The sequence below is a fragment of the Numenius arquata genome, chromosome 25 (genome assembly GCF_964106895.1).
Source record: "Numenius arquata chromosome 25, bNumArq3.hap1.1, whole genome shotgun sequence".
Taxonomy (NCBI): domain Eukaryota; kingdom Metazoa; phylum Chordata; class Aves; order Charadriiformes; family Scolopacidae; genus Numenius; species Numenius arquata.
Window position 1 is genome coordinate 2,748,295 of NC_133600.1, and position 19,652 is coordinate 2,767,946.

General features: G+C 58.3%; 2 protein-coding genes and 1 non-coding gene across 4 annotated transcripts; all 3 read right to left on the reverse strand.

Annotated features, from left to right (window-relative positions):
* Positions 1–1,467: 1,467 nt before the first annotated feature.
* DAPK3 (death associated protein kinase 3) lies at positions 1,468–8,091 on the reverse strand. 2 transcript variants are annotated; one of them, XM_074163593.1, is made up of 9 exons: positions 8,026–8,091; positions 6,365–6,508; positions 4,501–4,861; positions 4,172–4,301; positions 3,981–4,029; positions 3,797–3,823; positions 3,544–3,696; positions 2,880–2,925; positions 1,468–2,655 (listed from the first exon to the last, which is right to left on the reverse strand). In XM_074163593.1, the coding sequence occupies exons 2-9, from the start codon at positions 6,424–6,426 to the stop codon at positions 2,113–2,115; spliced, it is 1,371 nt and encodes a 456-aa protein (XP_074019694.1). In that variant the 5' UTR covers positions 6,427–6,508; positions 8,026–8,091; the 3' UTR covers positions 1,468–2,112. The 2 variants fall into 2 exon arrangements, with proteins under 2 accessions (XP_074019694.1, XP_074019695.1); XM_074163594.1 differs by lacking the exon at positions 8,026–8,091 and having other exon boundaries at positions 1,474–2,624; positions 2,873–2,925; positions 6,365–6,426.
* A 236-nt stretch (positions 8,092–8,327) lies between these two features.
* On the reverse strand, positions 8,328–18,246 carry EEF2 (eukaryotic translation elongation factor 2). The gene is made up of 15 exons (XM_074163641.1): positions 18,152–18,246; positions 17,160–17,374; positions 16,235–16,416; positions 15,937–16,148; positions 14,978–15,156; positions 14,498–14,603; positions 14,075–14,188; positions 13,749–13,887; positions 12,620–12,815; positions 12,172–12,430; positions 11,751–11,858; positions 11,290–11,643; positions 10,495–10,677; positions 10,272–10,404; positions 8,328–8,972 (listed from the first exon to the last, which is right to left on the reverse strand). The coding sequence occupies exons 1-15, from the start codon at positions 18,152–18,154 to the stop codon at positions 8,779–8,781; spliced, it is 2,577 nt and encodes an 858-aa protein (XP_074019742.1). The 5' UTR covers positions 18,155–18,246; the 3' UTR covers positions 8,328–8,778.
* LOC141475608 (small nucleolar RNA SNORD37) lies at positions 14,371–14,437 on the reverse strand. Its single transcript, XR_012463653.1, has one exon. It is a non-coding gene; the product is annotated as a small nucleolar RNA SNORD37 (small nucleolar RNA).
* Positions 18,247–19,652: the final 1,406 nt, after the last annotated feature.

A 19,652-nucleotide genomic window follows, 5' to 3' on the forward strand; every position in this document is an offset into this window, starting at 1 on the left:
TCGTGCCAGCGCCCCTCAACCTAAAACCCTCTCCAGCAGGTCACCCCGAGCGCGGCGGTGACAAATATCACCCCAAATTCTGCTTTTTTAAAATTATTTCGGTGTTTTCTTTGGTGTTATCGGGACGAGAATCTCCTGCTATCAACCCCTCCGGAGTCGCATGCCTGGGGAGGAGGCGGCCGTGCCTGCCAGGCTGAATCCCCACTGACTTCCAAGAGCCTTGAAACAGAAAACCCCGCGGCGCGAGGAGCATCTTTCGCACTATGTGAACTTTGCCCAGCCCGGGAACAACTGCTGCTATAGGATTTCCATACATCCCTTCACACGATGGCTCCGGTGACGAATCCACTCTGCGAGAGCAGATCAAATACCCAGGACTCTGGCTGAATCCACACCCCAAAGCCTCCCCCTCCTGAACTCCAGCCCCGAGGACACAGCGCCTGGGGGAAGGAGGATGGTCCCAAGCCCCCCAGCCAGTCCGTGGTGTCCCCCAGCATGGCCAGACCCCCCCCCCCCCCTCCAGCACCCAGGGGATCCTGAGACGCTGCGGTCACCCCCTGGATGCCAAGCGCCTTGGCCTGGAAAAGTAGAGCAGGCTAAAATTATCCCCATGCCCCGCGTGCCCCCCGGGTTGGGATGAAACCTACACCCCGGGGGGACGTCAGCGGGAGATGGGGGCTAGTGAGGCCGAGGGACGCCTGCCATCCGACGGGATTTGGCGGGTGATTCCCCCCAGATCAAATTCAGCCGGTCCTTGGCTCCATCGCCACGGGGCCGCAGGCAGCCGGGAACCCCTCAGTGCTCCCGGCGGAAACCCACTCCTGGATTCTCTGTGGAAAACAGCGATTTGGAACCTTGTGTCCCCCTCCTCCCCTGTCCCCAAGAGGGCAGGGGTAAGGGGAGGGGGGCCAACCCGTGCTGGCCCCCCCAGCCCTGGCCACCAGCTGCTCTCCTGTCCTCGCCGGTGATGGCAGAGCCCATCAGCCCTTCCTGGCCCCCATAATATTGGTGTTTCTCCCTTGTCCACTCTGTTCCCATGGAAAACGGGATCTGGCTGGTCCCCTGCAAAAGGGAGATCCCTGGGGAAAAGGGTAGGGGCCCTAGAGAAACCCTGGGACCCTCCCCAAGCCCCAGTGACCTCCCCAAACCCCACAGACCTTCCTCAATTCCCCAAACCATCCCTCAGCCCCCCACACCTCCCCCAGGGTCCAAGGCAAGAGGGGTTGGGGGCTCCCCCAGCCCAGGAGCATCCTGCAACCCACCCCCAGAGCCCCCTCCAAGCCCGCAAGGAGCTCCCTATCCAGTGTTGGGGCTAAAAAGGCAAAAATAAAGCACCTTTCCCCTCCCAAATTAAGGAAATCCCTCTGGGACAGGAGCGCAAACACCAGCGCTGCAGAGGAGCTGTCACCCCACGGCGCATCCTTGTCCCCTTCCCACCACCCGTCCCCCCACGGCAGGAGCCAAGTTCGGCCGCCCCGGTGCACGGAAACCTTTATTTTGTTAAAAGGGGGAGTTCCCGGTGGGACCAAGGGCTGGGGTGGGGAGCAGGGGGGTGCGATGGCCCGGGGGGAGCGGGGGACGGCCGGGGCCACCCATGGGCTACCCACGGCGTGAGGAATCGCTCCTTGGTCACAGCTTGCGTGTGGCAGACACTGAGCGGCTGCGAGGGTTTAGAGGAGGGGTCTCCCCCACCAAGACCCCCACCAAGGGCAGGGCGCTGCGGCAGCTCCGAGACCCAGGCCCTGGGTGGGACAGGGAGGGGGCAACTGGTCCCAGAGCCCTGCGGCAATGAGGGAGGGGACAGATAGAGCCACGGGGAGCACGCAGACGGCAAGGCAAGCAAGAGCCGCAGGCAAGAAGCCAAAACCCAGGTGAGCACAACTCAGGCCCCCTGAGGGGGAGTCTCCAGGGAGGCACAAGCCCCCCACATCCCACTGCAAGGCCAGCAACGCCTGGGGACACTCACCGAAGGGTGTCAGTGGACCGGCTCCTCGGGCATGCAAGGGGCAGAGCCACCAAGGTCCCTTCGGGGCTGCGGGTCATTGCAGGGGGGGATTGGGAAGGACCCCCCAAGCTCAGCCCGAGGGCAGCTGACCCCGGCACCAGCCGAGCTTAGCGGATGCTGCCATCTCCCTCCCCGCTTTGCAGCTTCTCCCGCTCAATGGACCACACCAGCTCCTGGACGAACTTCATCTCTGAGGCCACCTGCTTGGCCAAGGCCTCATAGTGGTTCTCCAGCTTTCGGTAACGCCGCTTGAGGCCGTTGGCCACCTGCACCACGCTCTTGGTCTCCTCCTGCGCCTGCTTCTTCAGGGCCTCTGTCTTCTGCAGCTCCTGACGGATCTGGCGGAGGTCCTGGCTGATGCTCTCATTCTCCTCCTTGTACCACGACTCCTTCTCCTCATAGATGGACAGAAGGGCCTCGATGTCCTCCTGGAAGGACTTCTTGTTCCTCTCCAGCTCTCGGAGGCTCTCTTCAGCTGCGGCCACCTCCTCCATGACCTTGGAGAAGCGCTCGAAGTTGATGTAGGTGTTGTTTGGTGGCATGCTGGAGTGGGACTTGATGGTGTACTCCTTCAGGCGCGTGGTCTTCAGCCGGCGGCGCTCAGGCTTCTTACTGTTGTCTTCATTGCGGACGTTCCTCCTCTTGATCACCTGCAGAGAAGGACAGCCGCAGGTGTGGGGGCACAGCCGGGAGAGCAGGAGCCCAACAGCTTCAGCACCCACCCCATGGTCCCTGGCAGCATGGCCACCAGTGGCACCAAATTGGCCCCAACTCAGGGCTGGAAGAGCGGTGGAGAGCTCCTGGTGCACCAACACCCCCCCTCAACCTCTGGGACCTTTGACACCCAAAAAGTGCCAATTCTTTAACTTCTCACCTTAATCCAAGGGTGTTCCAGGCTTTGAGCGATGGTCATCCGCTTCCTGCAATGACAGCAAGGCTGTGACCGAGGTGCGGAGGCTTTGCTGCCTCTTTCCTTGATAAATTCCTGGAAAAGCAGCTCAGATCCTGTCACCTTTGGGGTACGGATAAGCCCAAACTCGCTGTACTCAGGGGCCACACCAGGCAGGGGCCGCATCCAGCCCCCGCTCCCTCAGCCAGCCCCACAAGAGCAAACACCCACAGAAGAGCCTGCAGGAACCTCCTGACCTATATGGGATCACACAGCACCATCACTCCCACCCCAGCCCAGCGTCCTGGGGGGCTCAGGGCAGCCCTTCATCCCTTCCAAACTCTGCTCCCTCCTCCTCAGCCAAGCTGCTGCACCCTCAGGGTGACCCCAGAATTCACCCCAGGTCTAATGCCAGGGAGAGACTTTGGTTCCCAGATGTTTTGCCACACCAAATCCTACAAGAGGCAGTAGGGAAACGGAGGGATAAATGGGATTTATAAACAACCAGCACAACAGGGCTGGGCTCATAGCGGGCAGGCTTGGAGCTAAACCCCAGTGCAGGCAGGAGATGTGGGAGCTGCAGAGGGTTAGGCAGGAGGGACCGTCCCCTCTCCCCAGGTGACCCCCAGCTCTGCTCCCCGTCTCTCACTTGGGGTCCTTGACGAGCAGGCGGCGGATGAAGTCCTTGGCCAGTTCGCTGGTGTTGCTGAAATACTCCTCGTCGAAGTCGTAGTTGACGGCGGAGATGTTGGTCAGGGTCTCTTGCTTCGTTTCCCCCAGGAACGGGGAGGCTCCGCTCAGCCTGCAGCAAGAGCGGGTTGTAACACCCCAAAAAGGTGGCAGCCCAGGGTGGGGGACTCGCCCTGCAGCGCCCAACTGCCCCAGGCTCCCCTTATACTCACAGGATGTAAGTGATGACCCCAATGCTCCTGGAAGAGAGAGGAAGATCAGGCTGAAGCCCCGCAAAACGCCATCGGTCCCCTCTCCCTGTGCTTTCAGCAAGAGGGGACATCCCCCACCAGGAGTCCCGTCCTGGGGACCGGCCACTGGTGCCACTGGAAGGTGCTTGGGAGGGGACTCACTCACCACATGTCAGCCTCCAGCCCCAGGGGCTCGTAGTTCACGATTTCTGGGGCTTTAGAAAGAAGCAGGGGAGAAAATATGCTTATCTGGGGGAAAGAAGACTGTCCCCATGGCCACATCAGGCCAGGGCTGAGGGCATCTCCCTGGGATTAACTCAAGGAGCCCCCCCAGAACACTGTCAAGCCAGGCCTCACCTACGAACTCCGGCGTCCCAAATATATTCTTGAATTCATTCCCAGCTTCGATCTTGTGGGCGATCCCGAAGTCGATGAGTTTGATGCGAGGGTTTGGCACGTTCTTGTCCAGCAGCATGATGTTCTCCGGCTGCGGGGGGAGAGGGACTGGTGTTCACCCCCCAACGCTTGCCTGTGGGAGCCCCATGCTCCTCTCCCTGGAGGAGAGGACACACGCCTCAAGCAGGAAGAGATCCCAGAGCCATCCCCGCTGCCCCCCAGGGGCCTGGATGCTCATCCCCAGTCCCCAGCTGCCGAGCACAGGGGAGTTTGCACCTCCCTGACCTCACCTTCAAGTCAAAGTGGGCAATGCGCTTGGAGTGCAGGTAGTGCACCCCATCCAGGATCTGCTTGAGGAACTGGGTGGCCTCCTCCTCCGTCAGGGACTCCTTCTCGGCCAGGAAATCAAAGAGCTCGCCGCCCGAGACCAGCTCCAGGATCAGCACCACATCCGTCTTATTCTCGAAGATGTCGTGCAGGGTGATGATGTTGGGGTGCTGGATCTCCCGCAGGATGTCCACCTCCCTCTCGATCTCCTCCCGGCTCACGCCCCGGCGGCTGGACGACAGCCGCCGCTTCTTGATGAATTTGGCCGCGTATTCCAGACCCGTTTTCCTCTCCCGGCATTTCCGTACAATGGCAAACTGGCCGCTGCAGGATGTGGGGAGGAGGTGAGGATCTCCCTACATCCCACGTGCCAGTGCGGGCTTGGCAGCGGGGTCAGTTCCGGCACAAGGATGGGAGATGCAGCACAGGAGGACACACAGTTTCCCCGGGGTCTGTTGGGAATCAGGGTCCTCCCAACACATTCCCAGGGTTATACACCCCCTGGCACCGCCGGAGCTGGTGTGTAAACCCCAGTGCTGCCTGGGATGGAGGAAGGGAATTCCTAACCCTCCCCCCGGGGCTGTTTGGGTGCTGCTTTGACCACCTGGGGTGGGAGATGCCCATCGGTCCCCATTTCCAGCCAGGAGCCCCTGGGCTACTCCCGGGAGCAAACCCTGGAGCCCGGCGGTCCCAGGGGACCATACAGCTCTGATGGGGAAGGTGGTGGTGGCGGGGAAAATGCCTGAAATAAGAGTAATCAACAGCTCAATCTTGCTCGGGTAAGGGGCTGGGGGGAGGCAGGGCTCTGGGCACCACAGGCGCTTCCAGGAGCCAGGTCCTGCCAACACCAGTGTCACTGCTATGGCAGGATCCCGACCTTACCCCTCCCTGCCCCAGCTGAGCCCCGCCGCGACCCCTCTAACGGGATGCACAAGGGCCCCTCAACACCTTCCCCCAAGGACAGGATCCGTCCCACATCTCCCGGCTGCTCCGTCCCCTCCCCGCTGCTCCGGCCATTGGCCATCCCCGCCAGCATGTGGTGATGTGTGGTCCCCGTCACGGGCCTCCGTCACCAGCCTCCGTGCGAGCCTGGACCCAACACTCCTTTATACGTCCCCAGATAGTGGCCAGGGCCACCCAGAGCCCCCCAGGGACAGGGACCAGCCTCACCCAGGAGGGATCCAGCCCCCGGGCACCACATCCATCCCCACGGTACACACCAGACCGCGGCTACAGCACAGCCCAAAGGGACCCGGAACAAGCCCCTGGAAGCTCCTCCCCCTTTGAAAAAAAACACTAAACCCACCCAAAACCTCTCCACTGCACAATTATTTCCCCAGAAGCCCCGTGCCCAGGCAGCCATGGCGATGGCAGCCCCTGAGTCCCGGCGGTACCGGCACCGGGCTGGCGCAGCCGAGGCAGCGCTAGAGGATCCCAGTGCAGCCCACACCCCCGCCACCGCCACCACGTCCTGGATGATTAAACCCCATTTGCATGCAGTGATTCACCCCCAGATCTGTCCCACAGGCGCAGAACCAGGCGGCAGCAACCGGGGAGGGCCGTCAGCCCTGGCCAAACCCGGGACGGAGCTCCGCAGGGAGCTCCTAGGCCTGCCTGGAACGAGTTTAATCTTAATTAACGCCTTTTTTTTTAACTATATAGCTGCTAGAGGTGCCTGGCTCTCGGCACAGCCCCCAGACCCACTGCCTGCAGGCAGCACAGGGGATGTCACTGGCACGGGGACACCACAAGGGGCACAGGCAAAGCTCCCAGCCCGGTGCAAGCAGGGAAGCCCCCACCCTGAGCGCAGCGGCGGGATGTCCTCACCTGCCCAGCTCTTCCCCCATCTCGTAGAAGTCCTCCACGCTCTCCTGCCGGAAGGTAGACATGGCTGCAGGGCCCCGGCGGAGCTGAGGCCGCCCCAACCCTGCCAGCGGAGGAGGAGGCTGGGGAGCAGCCGGGGATCAGCACCTGTGGCACCAAAAAAGGGGGGTTATGCCGTAGCCTCACGGTGACACCAGGAACTGCGGCAGCTCAGGGCCAGGGCCCGGCACAGGGACACCGTCTCCCCTGGGGGGACACAGGGCAGGGAGCCCCAAGGCATCCCCATGCTGAGCTGTGCTGTGGGCTGGGGAGGAGCCCCAGATTAGTTCTGGGTGCCCCCCCAAGTCTCATCAAGCCCCAAGGGCCATGGGACCTCCCTGGGGGAAGAGAGGAGGAAATTGGGGCTGTGCGAAGGCCATGGTTGTGACCCCTTGTCACAGCAGCCAGCGACACCCGGTGGTGGCGGAGGGACACCCCCAGCCTGGCCAGTGGCAACCCCCTGCTCCCATGCTGCCCCATAACCCCCACAGCTCCCCCATCCCAATCCCCCACTGCCCCTCTGCCCTATAGCCCCCAAACCTACCGCCTCCCTGATCCCCCACAGCTCATTTCTGCCCCATAGGCCTCAAACCTGGGGTCCCTTCCTGACTCATTGCCCCCACCCAGAGCCTCCCCCACCATGATCCCCCACAGCCCATCCCTGCCCCATAACTCCAAATCCCACCCCCCAATCCCCTACAGCCCCTCCCTACCCCACAGCCCCAACCTGCCCCATAACTCCCAATCCCATCCCCCAGTCCCCCACAGCCCCCCCTGCATCCTGATCCCCCACAGCCCCTTCCAAATCCCACCCCCCAATCCCTTACAGCCCCTCCCACGCTGACCCCCTACACCCACAGCCCCCCATTTGGACCCCCCCCATCTCCTCCCTGCCCCATAACCCCCAATTCCACACATACACCCCCACCTCCACCCCTCATAACCCCCACAACTCCCCCTCATCCTCCTCCTCATCCCCCCTCCCCACAACTTTCCCTCATCCGCCCCCCAACACCCTCTCCCTACCCCACAGGCCTCATCCCCCCACCCTTCGCCTCAAATTCAGCCTGACGCCCCTCTCCCCCTCTCCCCCTCCCCTCAAACCCCCTCCCAGCCCCACAGCCCCTCCTTGCTCCACAGACCCCCTGCATCCTGATCCCCCACAGCCCCTCCTTGCTCCACAGACCCCCTGCATCCTGATCCCCCACAGCCCCTTCCTGCCCCATAACTCCAAATCCCACCCCCCAATCCCTTACAGCCCCTCCCACGCTGACCCCCTACACCCACAGCCCCCCATTCGGACCCCCCCCATCTCCTCCCTGCCCCATAACCCCCAATTCCACACATACACCCCCACCTTCACCCCTCATAACCCCCACAATTCCCCCTCATCCTCCTCCTCACCTCCCCTCCCCACAACTCTCCCTCATCCGCCCCCCAACACCCTCTCCCTACCCCATAGGCCTCACCCCCCCGCCCCTCCCATTCCCTCCCCACCTTCCGCCTCAAATTCAGCCCGTAGCCCCTCTCCCCAACCCCCCAAATCCCCTCCCAGCCCCACAGCTCCTTCCCAGCCCCACAGACCCCCCCATTTTCCTTCCCTCCACCCCCCCATCCGGCCCCACCTGGGCCGCCGCCGCCCGCGTCGCCGCCGCCGCATTCCACCACAGCTGCCGACCCCGCCCACCCTCCGCGAGACGCTCCCGCCCACCCCTTAGCTCCGCCCACCCTCCGCCAGAGGGCCCCGCCCCGCCCAATGGGCGGGGCGGGGCCTCTGGCGGAGGGTGGGCGGAGCCAAGGGGCGGGCGCGCTCCTCCCTCCCCCTCCCTTTCCCTCTACCCGGGTCCTCCCGCCCGCAAAGGGGGTGGGGTGGGGTGGGGGGGCACCCTAATTTCCCCCCAAAACCGTAAAAACAAAACAAAAAGATCACCATTATCCAATTTTATTAATTCCAGTGGCACTAATACAGGCGGCGATGGTCACGACGGACAGTCACACTGCAGGTTTTCCCCTCATTTTGCATGGATTTACCCCCCTTTTTCCTCAGGGGAAGGAGAGCATTTCTTCCCCCTCCTCCCCCCAAACATTTTGAGTCAAATAAATACAGAATTGGGCAAATCTCGTGGAAATGTTTTAGTTACAATGGCAAAGATGAATCATGTGCAACACAGAAACCTATAAGGCTGCTTTTTTTTTTTTTTTAATATATCTTTTTTGATTTCTTCCTCATTTAAAGTCTCAAATCACTATGAAACCCATTAATTAACAAGATGGCGGTTGACGGGTTTCTCTCTACCCCCAGGCTAATTTAATTAAATGTTACCACACCCCACCCCAACCCCCACTTTCTCCCCCCCCAGAGTCCATCGGGAGTTTAATTAGAGTTTGTCGAGGAAGTTGTCAAGGGCGGGGATGCCTTCCTTCAGCCCTTTGCGTTTACGGGTCTCGGCCACCACCTGGCAGGGCCGGCTGGCGTTCTCGAAGGGGTCCCCGGGCAGGATCTGCCAGTGGTCGAAGACACACTGGGGGAAAGCTTGGCCACCAGTGTTGGACCTCAAATCCGCTGTGAAACCTAGAGAGGAAGAAGGAGGTGGTGAGGTTCTTCTTCAACAGGAGGAGTTTGGAGTCATCTAAAGCTCAAGGTCATCACCCAGATGTAAGGAAGCCAAAGCCTACTGAGATGGCAACCATAGGGCAGCTCTGCCCTGAGAAAGGGCTGGAGCTGGGGTTGGAGAACATTCCAAGAAGGCCCCACCATGACCTCAGTATGTCACGAGGTCTTCTAAGAAAGATGGGGACTGACTTTAGCAGGTCTTGTCATGATAGGATGAGGGGGAAGGGTTTGACACTGACAGAGGGGAGATGGAGATGAGATGTGGGGAAGAACTTCTTTGCTGTGAGGGTGGTGAGAGCCTGGCCCAGGTTGCCCAGAGAAGCTGTGCCTGCCCCATCCCTGGAGGGGTTCAAGGCCAGGTTGGAGGGGGCTTGGAGCAATGTGGTTTTGTGGGAGGTGTCCCTGCCCAGGGCAGGGGGTTGGAAGAAGATGATTTTTAAGGTCCCTTCCAACCCAAACCAGGCTGTGATTCTATGAAGGTTCCAGGTCACCACCCAGGGGAAAGGAATCCAAAGCCTCCAGAGATGCCAAGCACAGGGCACCCGTGCCATAAGGAAGGGCTGGGAGCTGAGGTTGGAGAAGGCTCCAGAAAGGCCTCACTTTGACCCCTAGCTCTTCAGGAGGTCTTTTAAGTAAGATGGGGACTGATTTAGCAGGGTCTGTCATGATAGGACAAGTGACAACGGCTTTAAACTAAAAGGGGACATCTAGACTAGATGTAAGGAAGAAATGTTTTATACTGAGGGTGGTGAGATCCTGGCCCAGGTTGCCCAGATAGGTGGTCGATGCCCCATCCCTGGAAACATCCAAGGCCAGGTTGGATGGGGTTTTGAGCAACCTGGTGGGAGGTGTCCCTGCCCAGGGCCAGGGGGGGTTTGGGGGAGGAAGGGGGGGGACACGATACTGGGTGGTCTTTAAGGTCCCTTCCCACCCAAACCATCCTGTGATGGCCTCCAAGTTGTGCCAGGGGAGGTTTAGGATGGAGATTATGAAGAATTTCTTCACCAAAAGGGTTATGAAGCCTTTGAAGAGGCTGCCCAGGGAAGTGGTGGAGTCACCATCCCTGGAGGGATTTAAAACACGTATAGATGTGGTGCTGAGGGACATGGGTTAATGGTGGACATTAAGTTTATGGTTGGACTCTATGATCTTAAGGATCTTTTCCAACCTAAATGATTCTACAACCAGCCAGCTGGACACAAAGGATGTCCTTCCTTCCCAGGGTTGGTATCCAGCACGCCCAGGACCAGGACTCACCAAAGGACTCGTTGACAGGCAGGTAGGCCTTGACCACGAACATGGGGGTGCCGGCCACCTGGGTCTCCTCAAAGACGTGGCCACGCTTCCTGTTCAGCACACCATAGATGCCACCCACCACCTGCTCTGGGCACTGCAAGAGACAGGTGTCAGGAGAGAGATGTCAGGAACCACTCAACTTTTCTTGGCCCAAGATCTTCTGAGCTGAGCAGAGGTTCCTCACCTGGATTTCCACAAGGTAGATGGGCTCCATGAGCCTGGGCTGAGCGGTGAGCACACAGGCATACAGGCATCTCCTGGCAGTGGGAATGATCTGCCCACCTCCGCGGTGGATGGCATCGGCGTGCAGGGTGACATCGTGCACATCGAAACGCACACCACGCATGTTCTCCTCACACAGGACCCCCTGGAAAAGCGGAGCAAGGGATCAACCAACACCTCAGGATGCTGCTAGCCAAGTATTTGGCCAAGAAAAGCAGGTTTTCCACATTAGTGGGACAAAAGAAGTTGTTGGCATGGTATTTTTTTCTCCTGACTGAGACTAGCTTAAAACAAAATAAGCAGGAAAAACCCTTCTCCTGTTGCTGTTCCCAGTCTACCCATCAACTCATTATTCTGGAGTCATCTCCTGTTTAGTCCTCAAAAAATAACTGGTCAACAAGGCCAGATCTTTGCTGAGGCTCCGAGTACCTTTTATTTTCCTTTGATGCCAGCTGCGTTATAAATTTTAGCAGTTTCTATCCCCACTCTTGCATTTTGCTCCCTGAAAAAGCTTTTTGAAATGTTAAGTACGTGCTGCCGCGATGAATTTCTCAGCAGCCCCAGGAGAAAGCTTTTTGTCTTGAGGTTGGTCTTGTGTCTAAATCGATAGAACTTCACTCCAGCCAACACTGAGTTTCATTAAACCTAAAAGATACTTCTGAATTATAAATATGTCGCACTCTACGTGGCAATTTTCCCCAAATTTCTTTGAAAAGACGTGCACTGGTCATTTACGATGCCACCCGCCCCTGCCTACCTCCTTTGTGGCCCACTGGAAGCCGGCCACCACGCTGTCCTTGATCTCATTGAGGTACTGCACTCCCTTGGTGATGTCGGTCAGAATGTTGGGGCCGGTGCCATCAGGACCAAAGCACCAGATCTTCCTGGCTTCGGTGACATCCCACTCGTACTTCTCAGCCAGGTAACGAGCTCGTTGCTTCAGCTCCTGACGAGCTGAGACCTCACCCTTGTCGATGTCCTCGGCCAAACCATCTGGGAAGGGTCGGGCCTTCATGTAGAGCCTGTTGTGTTTGTTGGGGGACTTAGAAAGGCACATCACATTGGATTCCTCGCTGACTGTCTCACGGTAGGACACAACAGGATCTGATTTCTGCGGTGGCAAAGAGCAGAGAAGAGCAGTGAGCCACCAGCCAAACTGCAGCTCACCAGACACCCACCCAGAGCTCACCACCAGCTCTGCCACCGCAGCCCCTCTACCTTAATGGGAATGCAGGCGTGGTCCTCCTCCAGATCCTTCAGGCAGATCTCCAAGTGCAGCTCCCCTGCCCCAGCGATGATGTGCTCCCCAGACTCCTCGATGATGCACTGAAAAGACCATTCACACGGCAGGTGAGGCTTTCAGCTGCAACGCAACGGAAGCTGTCGCGCATAAAATACTAGTGGCTCGCTCTGATTTTTGTCTTTGACTCATAGAGCTATTTTTAGATGCTTTTTCCACTGATTTGGGGATGACTCAGCGCCAACCCCAAGGTGAAATGCAGCATTCCTTCCCACTCCAGTAGAGCTGGGACCAATACTCAAGACTTTTCTGCCAGCACCACCAGAACTAGAGGCAGAATCCTCCTGTGCCAGCAGGACCAGGATTTCTCCAGTCCCCAGAATCGTTTTGGACATTCACCTGCACCATAGGGTCAGACTTGGCAAGACGCTTCAGTCCCTCCACCAGCTTGGGCAGGTCCGCTGGGTTCTTGGCCTCCACAGCCACGCGCACAACAGGGCTGACGCTGAACTTCATGACTCTCATGTTGTGAGCGTGCTCGAAGGTGGTGATGGTTCCAGTCTTCACAAGGAACTGGTCGACACCAACCAGACCAACAATGTTTCCACAAGGCACGTCCTCGATGGGTTCAACGTAGCGGCCCATCATGAGAATGGTCCTGGTGAAAGAGAAAGTTGTTTTAATGAAGTTTGGAAGAGGAGGTCCCACCAGGCTGGCTCTTGGACCTCAGCAGCAGACCTGAAGTCCACGGCCAAGCGCCTTGCCTGGCCTCAGAGACGAGAAGAGACACATGACTGTTCTAGCATCACAAATGTGGACCACAGAGCACACCCCAGCCAGGACTGACCTTTGAATTGGCTTCAGGTACAGATCCTCCTTCTTGCCAGGTGTGTAGTTTGGTCCCATGATTCTGACTTTCAAGCCAGTTGAGACGAGACCAGAGAAGACACGTCCAAAAGCGTAGAAACGTCCCTTGTCAGAGGTTGGCACCATTTTAGAGATGTACATCATCAGGGGGCCTTTGGGGTCACAGTTCTTAATACCTGGGAGACAGATCAGCTTAGTTCAGTTCTGTTTCTCACATTTGGTATGTGCCCTGTCTCCCCTCCCACTCCCAAACCCCAACATGAGGCCTGTACACAGTATTGTCCCAATCTGTTGACTTATGTCTGGACAGCTGGACAGTCCAAGATCACCTCACCAAGAGATCTTTTAAATGAACACAGGCTCAGCCTGAGCCTTTGGCATATACCCTGACTACTCTCCAGTCACTTAGCGAGCTCATTCACAGAATCACAGAACAATATGGGCTTGGAAGGGACCTCTGGAGATCATCTCCTCCAACCCCCTGCCACAGCAGGGTCACCCAGAGCAGGTCCCACAGGAACATGTCCAGGCAGGGTTTGAATGTCTCCAGAGAAGGAGACTCCACCATCTCTCTGGGCAGCCTCTTCTAGGGCCCTGCCACCCTCACAGTAAAAAAGTTCCTCCTCATGTTGAGATGGAGCTTCCCATGTTCCAGTTTGTGCCCACTGCCCCATGTCCTGTCACTGGGCACCACTGAAAAAAGACTGGCCCCATCCTCCTGACACCCACCCTTCAAGTATTTATAGGCATTGATGAGATTCCCCCCTCAGTCTTCTCTTCTCCAGACTAAAAGGACCCAAGTCCCTCAGCTTCTCCTCGTGAGAGAGATGCTCCAGGCCCCTCATCATCTTTGTAGCCCTCTGCTGTACCCTCTTCCAGCAGTTTCCTGTCCTTCTTGAACTGGGGAGCCCAGAACTGGACACAGTGCTCCAGATGGGGCCTCACCAGGGCTAATAAGCTTGTTTGATCCATAGTAGAAAAGCTACAGACTCAAGAACTACAGTAGCTACCAAGCTATGCACTTGGGGAAGGAGATGGCTCCAGGTATTTTGGAGCACTGAGCACTTAAGGGAAGAGATGCCTGGCAGCAAAGCAGCAGCTCATCATACCTATGGCAGCCTCATCATCAGGGGGTCCCTCGTAGAGCAGCTCACAGCGGTACTTCTGGGCTGTGACAGGAGAAGGCAGGTGAATGGTGATCATCTGCAGCAGGGCATCTCCGGCAGGCAGCCACCGCCTCATCACAGCCTGAGCAGAGATCAGAGGAGTGAAACCCAGTCCCAATTGCTCACAACCTTCCCTTCCTTCCCCAGCCTCCAAGCTGCCAACAGCTCCTTCCCACCCAAGCAGGGTTTGTACCTGCTTCCTAAGTTGACTCAGTTGGAGCAGCCCAACTACTCGTCTCCTCCCCACAGACCACTCAGCCCCATCTCACCTTCAGCAGGGGTTTGCCCTCCTTGTCCTTATCTTCACTGTCAAGCTTGATGTCCAGTTTCTCAATCAGTTTAGCCGCCTCCTCTTTCTTGAAGTTCATGATTGCATCAAAAACCTGGAACACAACAGGAGCAGTCATGAATGGCATCGGTGACCCAGTTTGAAGCAGCAGCACAACGGGCTCTAAAGAGAATCTCTGTTCTTGCTCATCACCCAGCTGAATCCATTTGCAGGCTCAGACACTCGCCTGCACAACATCTACTACCAGCCTCCCTGCTCCCACAGAGTAACAAGATGTGTCAGATATTTAAATTTCTTCAATCAAACAAGTCAGGTCAAAGTGAAGAAATTTTTCATCATCACGCACCGTTACTGAACCGGAGAACAGAAGGCACCAGCGTGGGGTGAACACTAAGGAACTCACCTTGAAGATGGGGTCAAGGATGAGCTGGCAGAAGGTCCTGGGCAGTTTCTTTCCATCAGGGCTGGTAGCAGATTTGCTGAACTTGCCAGTAGCAGGATCAAAATACCTACAGAAAGAATCAAATCAGATAAGCATCAATGCTCAGTTCAGCTGCAGAAGCGTGCCTTGTTCTGCTTGCTCAGGCCAGAGCAAAGAGCTGCTGAGCAAGAACCATCTTCATACTTTCCCTCGTCATTCTCAGGCTTTCAGAGCTCCCCAAAATGCTTTTAACTTGTGTTGTCAATTCACCATCCCCTCCCCATTTATCTGTGTTTCCTATTCCGCAGGGATTTTATGGGAAACGGTTCTTTCACTAGCACGTGGACCAAGTCACTAAGACAAGCACGACCACATCCTCCCTCCTTACCCATCTCCTACAGCATCAAGTCACAGCCACATGGAGCTGGCCCGGAATTAAAAGCAGCGGCCACAATTCCTCACCTGTCTCCCCACAGCTTCTTCATCATGTCTTCTACTTTCTTGGCACGCTCAGATGGACTCAGCTGGGCATCACCCTTGGCAGCGAACTTCGCAACGTACATTTCAGCAAACTGTTTGAGGGTGAAAGCCCAGCCGTGCAGGCCAGAACCAAAGCCGACGGTACCGAGCACTGGGTCAATCTGAAAGGGAATAGGAGAGCTGGGTTACAGAGGAACAGCCACGGAGCGTTACAGCAATCGGCCTACTCCATCCCAAACAACACTCAAAACGGCTCCACAAGGAGTCTGAAGACAGAGCTTCTGATTTGTGGGACGCACAAGCAGCTCTGCAACAGCAGCCACCTCCAAGGTCCAGGCACAGCCTGGCCATTTTAGCTTCACACCACAGAACTAGATCGGTATTTCATCCCTTCAACCAGCTCAGACAGACAAGCCTCGATTTGCATGCAGGTAGGATTCCTGCCCTTCATTCGGAGACTCAGCAACGGATGAAAACCTGCAGCGTGCAGGAGAGCACTCAACAGGAACAAAGCACAAGCTTTTTTCTCAGAAGCGACAGCCCTGCCCGCTACCCGGGAACCCAGTGGGGAGCGGTGCAAGGAGCGCAGGGACTGGCAAACACCTCCTAGCCTTCCATTTCAGAGCCAGGGGAGGGATGCTGCAGAGGAGCCTAGGATCCCGCATCACCCGACATCACAGACGTGACACAGGCAAGAATGTGTCCTACAAAACAAGGGCGTCCTTGGTAGAGAGAGAAAATACCTTCTCGGATGTATGATGTTTATTCACTCAAGCCTTAACTAACAGAAGATTTAGAAGAAAAGCCAGTGAGAGCTCCAAACCAGCACGAGCCTGGGTAATACAGGCATCTTCGTTATTCTACTCTCACTTCTTCATTTGAGATAAAAAAGAGCCACAACTCCTCCCTCTCACCAATTTCCAACACAGCCTTCCTCTTACCATGATATTTCCCATTGGGCCACTTTCTCCTTCTCCATACGTGGAGATAATGACGTTCACGTTTTCCACGATGCGCTGGAAGGTCTGGTACAGCTCTTCTGGCTCCAGCTGCAGCTCCAGCAGCGCTCGGTCCATCTTGTTCATCATCAGGACAGGCTTGATCCTCTCGGCAATGGCCTGACGCAGCACAGTCTCTGTCTGCACGCACACGCCTGCCAAACACAGGGGAATTGGTTATCCTCGTCTTCAAACTCGCCCAACACACGCTCCAACTGCACGCGGCTGCAGAAAAGCTTACCAGAGACACAGTCTACAACAACCAGGGCACCATCAGTGACACGAAGAGCAGCAGTGACCTCTGAAGAGAAGTCCACATGCCCTGGAGAGTCAATCAGGTTGATCAAGAAACCAGAACCATCCTTGCTCTGCTTGATGAAGGCCAAATCGTTTTCAGAAAGCTCGTAAAATAGGGAAATAGCTCTGAAATAAAAGAAAAACTATTCAAATTATTATCTACAGTATCTATTACTCCCCCCCAACGCTTACAAACAGCCTTTGATCCCGCACAGAAAATTGCGCCTGGGCTTAAAGATTTCCTGAAGCGTATTCCTGGGAGGCCAGTGTGGGAGATAACAAGGAGCGCAGACTAAAATCCGCCCTCCCTACGCTTTTCCCAAACCATAACCACTTCTGAAACCAGAATCTCTTCTGATTCCACGCCACTTAAAGTGCCCAAAAAGGGCTCTGTTTGTTTCAGTCAAGGATTTGTACCTTTTCCTATTAGGCCCGAGTGCCTTTTTAATCCCTTTTCATGCCCCTCCGGGTCCTCAAACCACCCGTGGTGACACAGCCGCCAAGGTACGTCACAAGAGATGCTCCCAAGAGTCTCCACACCGCATCTGCAGGACTTCAGATGACACCAGCCACATCCCACAGCCCCAGTGCTAAACTGGAAGGCTGAAGCTCCCGCTGGCACATCTATTTCCCAGTGGCCACCGAGCCAGCGCTCTGTGATTCACCCCAAGCCCATCAATACTCCCTCTTTCATTTACGCAATCCCCACAAGCAAGAGAGGAGCTTCTGAACTAGACTAGAGAAAACCCAACGCCGTCTTCTTTCACCTCAGGATCAAACCAGCAGAGGACTCAAAGCCCCCCCCCCCAAGCTCAGCCCAGGCAGGTGGTGGGGAGAGCAGCGAGGTGCCTGACAGGAGGGAAACTCACGTCGATTTGATGGTGATGCACCGTTCCTGCTCATCCTTCCTTGTGTCAGTGAAACGGGTCTCCCCCGCGCGGGCAGAAGCGATGATACCAGCTTTGCATACCAGAGAATCAGTCAAGGTGGATTTGCCGTGATCGACGTGGGCAATCACGGACATGTTTCTGATGTTGGCCTTTTTGTCCATGATGGCCCGTATCTGGTCTACTGTGAAGTTCACCTTGAAGAATGAGAGGAGGGAGGGGGGAGAAAAAAAAGAAAAACCACAGGGTGTGTAGAGACGGCTTTGGCAGGTCTAGGAAACATAACTGGCCTGGTTTGAGGACACCAGAAATACCTGCCATCGTCACACCACCATCCATCCTGCCTGCGCGCTACAAGCCCACCCGCAGCAAGGGCACGGCAGACACCGGCGTTACAGGGGCCTGGGCCTGCAGCAGGAGCACCCAGCGCTCTCCGGGCTGAGCCTCCCACGAACGGCGGCAGCGTCAACGCTTCCGTGAGGTAAAACCTCCACCAAACCCGAGCCCTCGCTGGGTCGCTGCTCCGCGGCAGGTGGGTGACAGCCCGTCGCGCCGCTCGGTTTGTCCCCGGCCCGGGCCGCAGCGTTACATAAGGCACCGCAAAGGCGTCAACGCCGCCCCGGTGCCACATCACCGTCGCCACCGCCGCTCCCCCCTCCCCGCTGGGCTAGCACCGGTCCCACCGCACCCCGGCACCAGCAGAGGAGCGTCCTACGGGGACTGACACGGACCCCCGGGGGTCGCTGAGCCCCACCCGCCGGGCAACGGCCCCGAGTCCCCCCCGGAGACAGTCCCCTCCCTCCCGGCTCGCCAGCCCCACCCCTCTCCCCTCAGCAGCGGCCCAGCCCGCCGCGAACAGGCCGCTGCCACCGCTACCGGCCCACGGGCCCTCCCGGGGCGGCCATCCCCACTGCCGCGGCGAGCACGGTGCCCGCTCGGTCCCCCCAGGGCGGCGGCGGGCCGCATGGACTCACCATGGTGGCGGATGGCGGTGGATTCTCCGGGGCGGGGGGGTTCCAGCAATGGCGGCGGCAACAGCCCTGTCTCGCTGGCGAGCGCAGAGCGGGCGGAAGAGGACGCTGACGTCAACCGCCCCCTTCTTATACGACGGCGCCGGCCGGGGGGGCGGAACCTGCGCAGCCGGCGCGCAAGGCGCATGCGCAGCCGCGCCTCTCTGGCCCGCAGCGGCCGGCAGGCTCTATGGTTGGGAGGACCGTTCCGCTGGGGCGAGACCACGTGGCTGCGCACCGGGGCTGCACCGGGGCCTGCCCGCGGGGAGCCGGCACCGGTAGCGCCCGCTTTGCCCCGGCAGGACCGGCAGCGCCCGCCCGGCCCTACCACGGTCGCAGCGGGGAGGGGGTGTGTGGGAGGGGAAGTCCTCCCCACCCGCTGCCGGTAACTCGGGTGGGAACCGGCGTGGGGCAGCGGAGCCGGTACGGCCACCGCGGGGCGATGTCAGTGCAGGCGGCGGCGCCTGGTGGGGAGCAGGTCGCACCAGAGCGGCAGACGAGGCCGGAGTCTCGGCTCCCGGGAGGAGGCGGTAGGGCAGAGCCCAGTGTCAGCCCGGGTACCGGTAACGGTTGGGCCCTGCCCGCCCCACCGCCGGTAGAGCCCTGCCGTTGCCCGGTTCCAGAGGGTCCCCGCTCTGCGCATGCGCTGGGCAGGAGTATCGGGGGGGGGGGGTGCTGTAGCGCCCCCTGCGGGCGGGGAGGAGCGCGGCGGGGGCGCTGCACCCGCGACCCCCGGGATGAGTTACCGGCCGTCGGGGCTCCCACAGCCACCGGTTTGAATTATTAGCACCCGTACTGACTTTTCCCAGGCTGGGGAGTCTGATTAACGTATTGGCCTCTATAGGAAACTGGCTAATTGCCTTTTCGTTTAATTAGCCGGTAGGGTTGATGACAAGGAGGGGAAAATGCAGGAAAAGCCTCTCCCGGTGCAGCAATGTCCCCCAACCGGTGGGGCTCCCCCGGGATCCCAGCTGGGGGCTGAGGAGGACACCCCCCACCCACCCACCCACACCCCCCACACCCCTGTGCTTTTCTGGAGCACCCAGACCCCCGGGGAGAACAGCACGGGGCTGGGGGAGGGAATTCGTACCCACGCAGGAGGTGGTTCTGATAAGGAGTTATTAATTGCTTGGAGAGATTCCTCTCCTCCCCGAGTGCCCGGGGGGGGCACAAAAGGCCGAGCTGTGCAGGAGGGCGGCGGGATCTCAGGGATGCCACGGCCACTGGGCAGGCTGGCTTTGGGTGCCACAGCGGGAGCGTGTCCGAGGTGACAGCGCGGCAGAGGCCATTGAGGCAGAGGGGCGAGCGGTGTCCCTCGCTAGAAGAAGACATCAGAGGGTCTGGCAGCGCCGAGATCCAACAGGAAAGAATCTGTGATTTGTGAGTTTTTCTGATGAAGACACAGATCCAAAACTGCTGGGTTTTGGGGGTTTTCTCCAGAGTGTTTTCAAAAAAGCCTATGTAG